At 38.0% G+C, this 12,669-nt stretch overlaps 1 protein-coding gene across 8 annotated transcripts in view; it reads right to left on the bottom strand.

Annotated features, from left to right (window-relative positions):
- PCDH15 (protocadherin related 15) overlaps positions 1 to 12,669 on the bottom strand; it is a 725,853-nt gene that overhangs the window by 274,503 nt on the left and 438,681 nt on the right. For all 8 annotated transcript variants that reach the window (XM_052799247.1, XM_052799249.1, XM_052799246.1 and 5 more), the window contains one exon: positions 10,031 to 10,186. In XM_052799247.1, coding sequence (XP_052655207.1) covers positions 10,031 to 10,186 — 156 coding nt within the window. The remainder of the gene's footprint in view (positions 1 to 10,030; positions 10,187 to 12,669) is intronic.

Raw genomic sequence — 12,669 nt, 5'->3', positions numbered from 1 at the left:
TTATTATTATTGTCATAATATTATTATCAGTATTAGTTTCTTCCTTTCTGTTCTATTAAACTGTTCTTATCTCAACCAACAAGTTTTACTTTCCCCCACACCCCCACCCCGATTCTCTCCCCCATCCCACTGGGTGGGGGAAGTAAGTGAGCGGCTGCGCGGTGCTTAGTTGCTGGCTGGGATTAAACCATGACAACACCATAAAGCAAATAATTAACAGCCCATTTCCTCCTCTAGTCATAGTTCCTGGTCTTGTTTTATTTATAAAGCTGCTAATTACTTTAAGAGTTTAATGGCTGACAAAGTTCTCTCAGAAATATTTTCAGGGCTGACCATGCTGAATCTTTGAAATAAAAAACACCAATTCAAAGCCCTTTTTATGATAAAACAGATGGGGCTAAATTTACAATACTTATTTACATTACCTGCACTTATGCCACCATAATTATGTACATTTACATTTTGCTACAAACTTGACTTGCTTACTATTGGTACAGATAGTAGAACTGTCACATGCGGGTGTAGGAAGTTGACTGTTCCCTCGTGCCTACTAATTGCAAGATAATTGCCTCCCAGAGAGTCTCTGCCTTGTACCTCTGGTACAGCAGCAGCCTTTCAAGAATTCAGGGGAGCAATCATCTTGGAAACATGAGCCTTGTCTGACAGTATAAAACTAGAGGCAACTGTCATGAACCAAGGAGGATAACTTACTAGCTAATGACAAACTGCATGTATAGGGGAGAAGGGGCTGTCTCATGTTTCTGTAAGGGGAAAGAAGACCAAAGCAACCTGAAAACTGATTTGGAAGATTTACAGGAAGGTCTGTAGGTTTTTTTCCCCCACTAGTGGTGGGCTGCCCTTGGCCAGCCACCAGACACTCACCCAGGTGCCCTCTCAACACCCCTCCTTAACAGCACAGAGGAGGAAAGTCAGATGAACACACTTGAGGGTCAAGACAGAGAGATCACTTACCCATTACCCTCACAGGCAGAACAGACTCGACTTGGGGAAAAATAATTTAATATACTGCCGATTAAAAATACTTTTGGATGGTGACAAACGAAGACAAAACAGCATCCTCCCCATCCCACCCCTTCTCCCAAGGCTTGGCTTCGCTCCTTCACTCCCAACTCCTCTCCTCCTCGCAATTTTTTCCTCACTGCCACATGGCATTTTTCCCTTTGTTAAATCCATTTCCCTGAGGCACCACCGGCCTGGCTGAGGGGCTGGGCTGGGCTGTGCCCAGTGCTGGGGCCCTTGGAACCGGCCATGCCTGGCTCAGGGCAGCCCCAGCCTCTCCTCACAGAGACCCTTCAGCCCCGACCTGGGCACAGACACCCAGTACAACACTAAATAAACCAGTTTAACCAATTAATCATTGGTTAAATGATACAGTCTCATTAGTGGAAAGAGATGGGCACTGCACTGGCTTAACAGGGGTTGGCACATGATGGAAATCTCCCATGCTTCTGCTGTCAGAACAGAAAAAAGCCTCCGTGCTCCCAGACGAAACAGAGAGGAGCAGCTTTGAAGACATCGCATGTGTAGCAAGCTGGAAAGCAGGGCAGGGAACACACTGCTGTCAAACACCACGCTCATTAACTATGCTGCTCCATTAGGCTGCCCACATGTTTTCTTAGCACTCACTGCAAAGGAGCACTCCCTGCTTAACACCTGCAGGCAGCTCTAACACCAACATGCTCTCAGGAGAGGGAGCAGTTACCACTGGAAATCAAACAACAGATCTCTATTAAAAAAAAAAACTCCTGTCACATCAGAACAGCCCAAGAGCTGACAGACACCCGCAAAGGTGTTTGCACTGCTCCCGCTAGCCGGACGCTGTAACACCATGTCCTGCAAAGGGAGAGGGCAGAGCTCCAGCACAACATCCCAGATGATGAGACCACCCTAACCAGGTACCACCACAGCTGCCAAGGGGATAAGGAAGGGCTGGACCCGCACAAGTCCTCATAGCTGAAGGATGCCCAGAGCTGTGTTGCTTTTCAGAAGCACGTGAATGCTTGGTTCCCATTGAATTCAGCCAACAGCTCTGCTCGGCAATAGTTATTTGCTCTGTTTCATTGAGAGCAGCTGTATCGGGGCCCTGACAGGGTGCAGACAAATGATGACTAACATAAAAAGGCTCCAGCACTGTAAAGCACATCATTAAGTGATAACAAAGGAGGCAGTTGTAAAAACAAAATAGCAGTAAACACCAGAATTACAATTGCATGCGCTTACAGTAAAAGTCAAAAGCTCAAGTCTTGGATTTAGTGTATTACATCCAAAATAACTGACTGCAGATATGCAGACCTTCATGAACGTAATACGCAGGTTTCTATTTTATCTATGTTTTCTTTTATGCAATACAAATGATATTAGAAAGGGCACTGAAAAAAATCCCCTGCCACTCCCTCTTTCTGAAAGTTAGGAAAAAATTAACTCATTTCACTCAACTTTCCAGCCTGCCCAAGATCTCACATTAGAGATTACTGCAGCCTTTGGAAAAATTCAGATAAGCTCTTAACTAAACGTCTCAAACTCCACTTCTAATCATCTGAGAGAGGCAACTCACCATTTAAAGCTACACAATATTTTTACACTGAGATTTCAACATTGCGATGATTTACTGTTAGCTAGGCAATATCACTTTTACCCACAATTTGTGAGGGCTTTCTGACAGACTGCTGCCACCATTCACTTTATTGCTGGAACAATAAGGACGAACTCAGTTCACCTTATAAAATGTGACACTATATATATAGTGTGTGTATATATATATATATAACACTGTTCTTTATCAACATGAATAATCCCACTGTTCTTGTTTAAATAAGGATTACTTATTATGTGAACAGCTCGTGAGGAACTGCATTCCTAGGAAGATAGATAGGTAATGTGGCAACAAAAGGCATGTTTTTCTAGCAAATATTATGGAGGTATCTAAAATGCATATGCAAAAGCTAAAACAGCAGGCTGAAAGACTGAGTTTGATCTCACACAGACATAAAATGGGCATGCCATTTGAATGCATGCATGTACAAGCAGAACAAACTGGCTAATCAGATTTTTGATATTGGCAAAGAGCAGAATATTGAGATGGATTTGTGTTATATACTATATTATAGTCAGAATTTCTCAAACCAGTGATCAGATTCATTCTTTAGTAGATGCACATGCTCTCTAAACAGTAAAGACTTACCTAGAGCTCAAACCACCCCACACCATTGCTATATCAACCTGTAGCAGAGAGATTCTGCACAGCACCCATTTTCCCACAGTTTCCAACTCAGTTCATTCTCTGAAAAATCTTCCACCACCAAGTCTGGGAGATGGGGGAGCTGGAAATATGTCTACAGAGTGGTTCCCAGCTCCTTTGCTTTGCTACCTTTCAGAAGGACCCAAAAGTGGCTCCAAAAAGTGTTGCTTGAACTACCTCTACGCCCCACTTGTCTCCTTTCCATTAGACACGCCTACTTCAGAGAATACCTTGGAGAGTAATTTTGTTTCTCCATATTAAACTTTGGTATCTCAAACAGAAAGGGACTGAAGTTATGTAGTAAACTGTTTGACCACGCTGAGTGTCTTTCATTATGCAAGCTAAAATGTTAGGAATTGTAAAAAAAAAAAACAAAAAAAAAAAACCCAAAAAACTTATATGTGTGTTAGTGACAGTGTGAGGATAATAATCTCTGTGGGAATTCAATGTGGTGAAAAAGGACCACAGTGACAAGAAACAAGTAAGATTTCAAAAGAATACAATTAAACAAATAGAGAGGAAATGCACACAATAAATCTTATTCTTCCACAGTCAACAGCTGCAGTTGCCTTCAACATGATTTATGGCTATTAGAAGTCTAGATGCAGACAGGAACGTTCAACACTTCCATAAAACATTTTGAAAATAAATTTTCCTATTATTGCCTATTTACAAAGTTAAAAATGAATAATTTTTCACAGTGGCCCCGAACAGCAAAGTAAGATTTACAGTTCATCATTCTGAGCTAATATTCTTTTGATGATGTCTACCTGCAGAGATTAATTATTTCAATACCACAAGGAAAAAGATATGAATAATTACACGAGAAGAAATGAAAATTCAGCACAAGTTATAATTCTCAGCAGCCCAAAGCCAAAGTTTTAACATGACTGAAGTTCAAGAAACACGCTCATTTTGAAAAGGATTCCCATCTCTGCCAACTTAAGGGGGGGGAAAAAACAACCCAAAAACCAAACCAACTCTAAAATTTTGGTTTACAAGCAGCTGTAAGGTCATGTATGTTTAAAGAAGTAATACTGACTTCAAACAGTATTCTAGTAACTCCACTATCATTTCCAAACAAAACCTGTCATTAAATGCTCCTGAGCTTACCAACACCTCTGTAAGACTCCAGTAAGGCTCACGTGAAAAACTATTACAAAAAAAAGTCAGCCTTATAAAACCCAGGCAGTGCAGAACTAGAGTTGTATTCAGCTGAGATAAAATTTGTCAAGATAAGTTGTGTTTAACACAAAACACAGACAACCACAATTGTGCCTCAGCAGTACAAGATTTTAGTTTCTAGTCCCTGTATTAGGTACATGTATTTAAAACTCTTGCAGCAATACTATAGATTTGCTTGTAGAGCACTGAGTTTCCTAATTCTTCTGAATTTCAACGTAACTATAGAGCTTTGTTTTAATATACTGCAATAATTCATATCTTTCAGTCACTAATATGCATGGTCAAATTTAGCCCCCGGCTAATGTCATTCTGTCAGGATTTTTTCCTACATAAATGATGATGTGACATTTTCATATAAATAAAAACATATAACACACAAATCAAAGGAAATAACCCTGCAGAGTATTTCTAATTATCATAAAAGTGTTAACATCAACCTTAACTCACTTTTACTTTTACGAGGAGATTTCATAATGCTGTGGATAGCAGTTGGATTTGCTTTAGGCTGAGACACTCACATTCTTTGTCTTGAAAAAGCATTAAAAAGGGAAAAGGAAAAATTGCTCCGAAATGGTAGCACCCCTGTAAAGGGCTTCCGCACTTGTTCTCTAAGTTCTCAGTGATGCCGGAGCCTGCTATGGACTAAGACAGTGGTCCCAGCCTCACAAGCATGGATGCCCAAGCACCAAGAGAGAAGAAGAAATAAACAAAAATTAAAAAACAAAAAAGAAAAAAAGATGACTAAAATAGAGGGGAAAAAAAAACCCAAACCCCACACTCTTTACAGGGCAGTGGCACTGGGCCAGTCATGACATGAAGGAAAAAAAGCCCATTCCTGCCCTAGTGCTTGCATAGACTCTGTGACATGCTACACGTAGCAGCAGCAGTCCAAGAGTGATGATCAGCTTAGTTACTTCAGATGTCAGAACAGCACTACTTAGGAGTTGACTGAATTATGTCCCAAATCTGTTTCATAACCCAGACAATTATAAAAAGTCAATAGTTTAATTACAACCTTACTTTCTTGACTACAGCTTATACACAAAATGCCAGCTAATTTTAAGGAGATGGCTATTTTGTGTCTGCATTAGCACCCTGCTAGACTATTGAGGACCAGAGCAAATGGAGACTATTTATACATAGAATCATAGAATGGTTTGGGTTGGAAGGGACCTTAAAGATACTCTAGTTCCAACCCCTCTGCCATGGGCAGGGACACCTTCCACTATGTATATGTACATACATATATATGTACACACACATTTAGGGTTCCTTTGCTTGCCCCCCCGCAAAAAAAGCAGGGTGAGTATTTTCCTATTAACTAACTCTAATTAACTAATTCACTTATAAATGCTCAGATAATAACACTTTGCTTAAAAAGCACATAGATATTTTAGAGAAACAGACATTCTATTTTATACTTTAAACTAAAATGTTAAACTTTAAAACCAATTTTAACTGTAACTTAATATGAATACCAGCATTGCCACTCAAAGCTAAGCCACCAAGTCAAACAAACATTACTGGCTCCATCAACGTTAACAAGTAGGAGAACAATCATACTGCAGCTACATGAGAAGCGCATACTTCTAATAGAATAATTAAGACCCTTCTGAAAAAAGTATTTCCTCAATAAAAATGTAATGATAATTTTTATACTTAGATGCAAAAGACACATTTTCAAACCACACATACACTGGAGGGGAACATTAATTTTCTCTGCACGTTTTACTTTTGGATCACCTCACCCAGGTGTCTTCTGTACACACAAGTGTGAATGACAGAAGAAAACCTTAAATCCCTAAGGAACATTCGACAATATGCAGGATAGATCCAAATTTCTACAGAGACTATCTATGTATAGAGATTTCTCAGGATTTTTAGGATCCAGGTATTTGAAGCAGTAGAGTGAGAAATTACGGTATTTCTCATCTCAGTGCCTGAGATTAAACATGACATGATGAAAAAAGGCTATACAACACCTTAAGTAAGGAAGGAAAGACGGGACCATGGCTTTTTCGTGAGAGACACCACAAAGCTACCAGATTAATACGTACACGTATTTTGAAGGATTTGGGAAGTTTGCCTTAAGGCATAGAATTTGCTTTCTTCATGCTCATGCACTTGAGGAAGAACTTAGAGGTAGGAGAAGGGAGACCAAAGGGAGTATTACCACTCAGAAATACTGAGGCATCAGCAAATGGGTGTTAATGATAAAATTCTCTACTCCTGAAACTGACGGATGGCTTTGAAAATCAAGTAAATGCTTCCATGGTATTTCTGAACTTACACCCATGCAACTTCTGATGCTGTGACAGATGCCTGTGAGAACATGGAAAAGTTTGATACAGATTAGTCAGTATTTCTTGTAATAAGAATTTTAATATATACATGTTCACAAGCAACTGCAAAAGAAAAAAAATGGTCAAGAACTGTTACTACACTGCCTTTGATCTAACATATTTTACAGCTACACGTGACTGAAACTTGGGTGAGCTCATTAGGAAAGCACAACTTCATGTTTCCCAATCTTTAGGCTCTTCCTCGAGCATCTGCAAAGGCCACTGACAGAGAAAATACACTGGATTAGGGGAGCTTTTAGTCTAACTCAGTACAGGCATCCTCCTTTTCTAACCAATCAAGTATAAGAATTGAGCTACCTTTTGGTATAAACCAAAATGGAAACTACCCTACCAAATCCATCTCATTCTAAGCCTTCTACAAAAACATGGGCTTAATTTTAAACCATGTCTTTTTATGTGCAAATGGAAGAGACACATGCAAAATGAGGATTTATGTTGGTATTACAATTACCCTCAGCTTCTTTTACAAATTAATTTTAGTATGTTGTAGACAGCTCAAATATAAAGAGTATTTGACATAAACCCCATTCTATTTCCCCAAAATATAATTTTGCCCCTTGACATTTCTGAAACTGAAAAACTACCAAATAAAGTAAGATCTAGCTACAGTTATTTGTCTCATATTACAGGTGCCAATAGTAATATAATAGTTTTGACTGCTTTGGAAAATCTTAGCCCTAGACTTTTCTCCCTAAAAAACATTTTGGGGTAATGGCAAGGCTGAGAGACATTTGCCCAGGATTTCCTTACAGTAGGCGTATACAGGAAGCATGATGCTTTGGGGAGATACTACACCTACAAAGCACACACACTGTCAAGCTGGTTAGCACGGGAGCTATAAATCCAACACTTACTGCGTATGTGCAGATGAATTAAACAGTACATGTGGAAAGTGCACCTAATGTTTTGTACAAGCACCAGTGACTGTAGTATGGTTATAAAGCCACAGTGCATGTGTTCTTCATTAGGACAGCCAGAAAGAGGCATAGCAGCTGATAGGAGAAACTGCCAAGTACAACCCTGTAAAGCACCTGAACAAGTCAGTCCTCAAATTGACACAGATGAAATTTCCTGGCTAGAAAAAAATAAGAGATATTTGTGCTCACACATATGGTAGCTGTAAATAATAAAATCTACTTGTCCTTTGATTTGCTTTGTGTTACTTATATAAGAGAAATTTCTGCACTTTTTATTTCACAATCAAACTAAAAGCAGAAGACCAGAAGCAATCAAAAAATAACCACAAAACCCTCATTCCAGTGCATTCCTAGAGTTAAATTCACCAGAGGCAGTGCCAATTACTAGCAGAATAAACTATCATTAAAAAATGTATTCACTCACTAAACCTTTGAAAAAGTCTGAGGTGTTTTGTGAGCATTTTTTTTTGGTTAATTAATGAGAGCATTAACCCACCGGGTACTGCTGAAGGGCACAGTGGTGCCATGTCAGAAGCTATAAGCATAACAGTGATAAAATGAAACAAAGCAGCTAATTAAATCAGGACTGCAACTGGTGGAAAGAGCAACATTGCATTTTGTCCAATAATGATGCAAATACATGATTGCACATACTTGGAACACTGCTAAATTTCTGAATATAAACAGTTTTAAATGGTGCATTTTTCACTGTGTGTTTTGGACTTCTTTCTAATTATGGAAAATCCTTGCTTCCTTAGTGTTACAGCACTGACACACTACCTGCCTTCAGTTTTACTGCAAAAATCACGCAGGCCTTGGAAGCGATCTGGGACCTGCATCACAGCCCGTACAGGCATGTCAGACTTATATTTATGTTGCCTTTACTCAAGACCAAAAGCACTTCTGCAACAGGTCTGCAAAAAAATAGAAATTAAAATTACTATTGTAAAGGCCAACTTGAAAACAATTTAAATCATAAGGACAACTTTACTGGTAACTCATACAGATGGTATTTTGTGACCTCCAAATTCTGGTGGTAAGAAACATTAGCAGATGGATTGCCGAAAATTTGTCTGAAGGGAAACAATCTCAATTTAAAAGGTGTCACCAGTCAGGAAACCAGTAAGTTTGAAAAACCTGTATATCCTTATCTCAACTTCAGGTCTCTACTCAAAAATAATGTGTGAGTTTTGGTGTTTTTCCTCCATACTTTTGGCTTAATTAGGCCTAAACTCATCAACCAACTCTTCCACTCCTTCCCTGGGGCCTGTAAGATGTCCTGCACATCACTACACCTTGGTCACTTAGAGCAACGTAGTGATTGTAACAATACACAGACACATTGAAAAACTGAATCTCCCAAACACACAAAACTATTAAAGTTTTTTTTGAAACAGCAAATCAATTCTACTAAAATCAAACAACATGAAAGCAGTCACATTCTTTCACAGAAAAACCCCACCCAAACCCAAATCCCAGTAGGGACACAATGCACACTGCATATTTAAACAGTCTTATTTTCTTAAATGCAACTGTAATTCTTTCAATTTTTACCTGCAGAGGACTGACCCATCTTTCCATTCTCCTCTTAGTTTCAGTCTGGACATTTCCACTTCTGCATGTAAGTTCCCACTTCCACTTGCTATTACTAAAGCCCCAGGATACTAACTTACTGAAAGCACAGATCCTTTGCACTGGTTATTAGCAGATTATTCAATCCCTAACAGAATAAAAAAACCCTCAAATGTAAAGTGAAATGAAGTTGTACCAGCTCAAGAAAGAAATAAATTTTTTCCTTCAAATAACACAGAGAAGTCTATCCACAGCTCTCTATTCCATAAAAAAATAAAGCAAAATAATTCCATTCACAGACATCATTTCATAAAGAGAAACCACAATAAACCAAAACTGCACTTTGCCAGGCTTCAATATTGTTAATAAAACCTTTCAAACTATTGGCTTTACATTTGTTTTTCATAAATAAATTTGTTTTACTTCCAGGTTTGTTGATACAACTGCATAATGCAGTAAAACATCATGTAAATTTAACAGAAATCAATGCTTCACTCATTGAGCTTCAGACTCTAGTGTCTTCTGTAATATAACAAGCATCCTGATGAAAAGCTCGCATGCTAAAAACTGAAATACATTGTCTGTGCTGTGTTATTCTAAAGTGACACAAATGTAAGGGATTTTAAAACAACTGATTTTACCGGGTTTTCAAATGAGGAGTGAAAGAACTGAAAGCCGACATTTAGCAATAACACCACACAAGAGAAAGAGAAAAAAAGGTAAGCGGTTCTGACCTCATTTACTGCCACATAGTATCGCTGCTGCTGGAACCGAGGAGAGTTATCGTTCCTGTCTCTCACCACAATCCGCACTTCATGGTTGATAATGGTACCAACCTTTTTGTTAACACACTGGACTTGCACCACAATGGACTGAATGGACATTGGCGGCTGTAGGTGAAAGTACATTTTTATAATACATAGCCAAAATATGAATTAACAGTTAAATTTTCCACTGATGTTAATATTGCTCAGGTTCACTTATAGCCCATCAGCCTGCCTGTGTTATGTTTAATGCTCTATGCCTGGATTAAACAGCTTCTCTGAGTGTCCTGACTACAGCTCATGCTGGCAATATTTTAAGTAGCCTGTATTTTGCAGGCCCAGCTTTGCCAGCTGTATGTGCTAGCACAGAAATAAAAATCCCCAGCACGATTAGCCCTTCACACTTCCCTTGAGAACAAAAAAAAAGCGCACATCTTTTGAACATCTTCCAATTACTAAAGATACCTAGAAAATGTCACACATTTTAACCTTTGGTTTATTAATATTGGAATTGAAAGGTCAGGTCAGAAATAAATTCAATATGCTACCACTTACATTTACCAAGTAATTTAGAAACAACTTGGTCACCTTTAAGTGTAGACAATCCAGAGTCCTGTTGTTTTTACTCCAGTGAACACCATAATATTCAAAGAAAAATAACTCCCAAACTTGATAAATGGGTAAAGAAATTTAAGCTGGAAAGGCTACTACTACCTACCTGAGTTAATAAAACAATTCTAAGAAGAATAAAGGAAAAGGCATCTTTGGTTGAAATGGAAATTCAGAGAGACTGCTATGGAAATACAGCATTCCAGCATGACTTCTATTCACAATGTTCCCACTGCGGCAAGTGCCAAGTTACGTATTCGAAGCAACAGTCTGGCATGTAAAATATTGACAGCAAGTCCATTTTGATTTTCTGTCTAACACTCAGCAGAGAGTGAGAAAGCATGGGAAGGGACAAATTGAAGAAATTCTATATTTATTAACCTCAAATTCTTCAAGAAAATAAACAACTCAAAAATGTAATTTAAAGATGCCTATGCTATACTGTTCTGTACAGTGAATGCTAACAGGTTTTTGTACTGAGATTCCGACACCTACAATTTAATCATAATTATATATCTAAATAATTATGCTTTCACTCATTCTAAATGCTACAATTTCTTTGATCAATTGATTTTTTCCAGTTTTGCTATGATGGATTTTGGAACCATATGGCATTCTTTACCTTTCAGACTTTGGCACTAATCAGTTTTTAAAGAGTCAGCAGACTTGGGAAAAGAAGAGGCCTTTATTGTGGTGTTGAGATCTTAAGTGAAATATGTATTCTTCCCTACACACTCATCCTCAACTTTCTCTGAGGTGAAGTACAGCATGACCTTAAGTCAATTCTCTTTGCTGTAAAAATCTGCAGCCAGCTATGATGTGGTTCTACTTTTATCAGAACTTGTAACACAGGTAGGAACATACCAAATATCATCTGTAACTTAAATTAAGCCTCTAACATTATAATCTCAATTTATTTTTCAAGCTGGCATTCTTTGCAAAAGATCCAAGAATTTTTAGGCTACGTTTAATACACTTCAAACATTACTGAGTTTATCCAGATTTATTACCAATGCCCAAGAAAAACATAATTAGTTGTAATGATAGATATGCAAATACATGATGTTCTGGATTTGGTCTTTTTCACAAGAACATGGAAAAAAATATTTTGTTGTCTTTGGTCAAATATGACAGTACAGGACCAATATTACTTTCACATTTGTACAATTTCTGCTGGGTCAGTGCTTAGATTTAAAATCAGGTCTTTAAACAAACACTCATCAACCTAGACATTTATAGACAATAAATGTAAATACATAATGGAAAAATGTAACAAATTTTTATGATACTGGGGGACAATTATCCCAACACCTTTCAGCAGTTCCTTTCACTGATGAAGCAGTTCTGCTTCATCGCTATTCATCCTTCCTAAGTACTTGAAGTTTTGGAAGAAAAGTCTGGAATTTTCTTTTTATCTGATTTTGTTTGGAAAACATACTGTCATTCTTAGTAAAATCAATCAATAGAATCTAATAAGATTTTCTTTCAAGAAAAGTAATAAAAAAGAACAGGATCAGGCTAACTGAATCAGCAGGGAGTTGACAAGTGGGCACATCAGAGAGAAAAACAGGAAGAGTATCCAAATATATTAAATGCAATTGTAGATGCACTATTTGTGAATCAGAGACTACAATCTCTGCTCTGCAATAAAAAAATTGAATCTTAAGGTTCAGCTTAATAAACCCTCAAGTTTTATTGGTACTACTAAGTTTCACATGGTTTTAACTTGAAAGATGAGAAAAATAGTTTACCTTTTTTGTTTACAAAAAAAAAAATAGGAACCACACACACTCTTGAATGATTTTGCATTTTAGGGGTTAGTATAGCTCTGATTCTGAAGGCTGGAAACAGGCTTTAGATAAGAGCCATATTAATCAAGTTCATGACATAAATTTCACATTTTTACTCAATCAGTGGGGTTTTTGTGGGTTGCTTTCATTTTCTTTGGCTTGTGACTTACAGCAATTCATTGAGACCACAGTAGACAGCTACAGTGGGGC

The sequence above is a fragment of the Harpia harpyja genome, chromosome 10, assembly GCF_026419915.1.
Source record: "Harpia harpyja isolate bHarHar1 chromosome 10, bHarHar1 primary haplotype, whole genome shotgun sequence".
Lineage (NCBI taxonomy): Eukaryota > Metazoa > Chordata > Aves > Accipitriformes > Accipitridae > Harpia > Harpia harpyja.
Note: the sequence above shows the minus strand (reverse complement) of the source record. Positions and strands in the feature narration are given on the sequence as shown.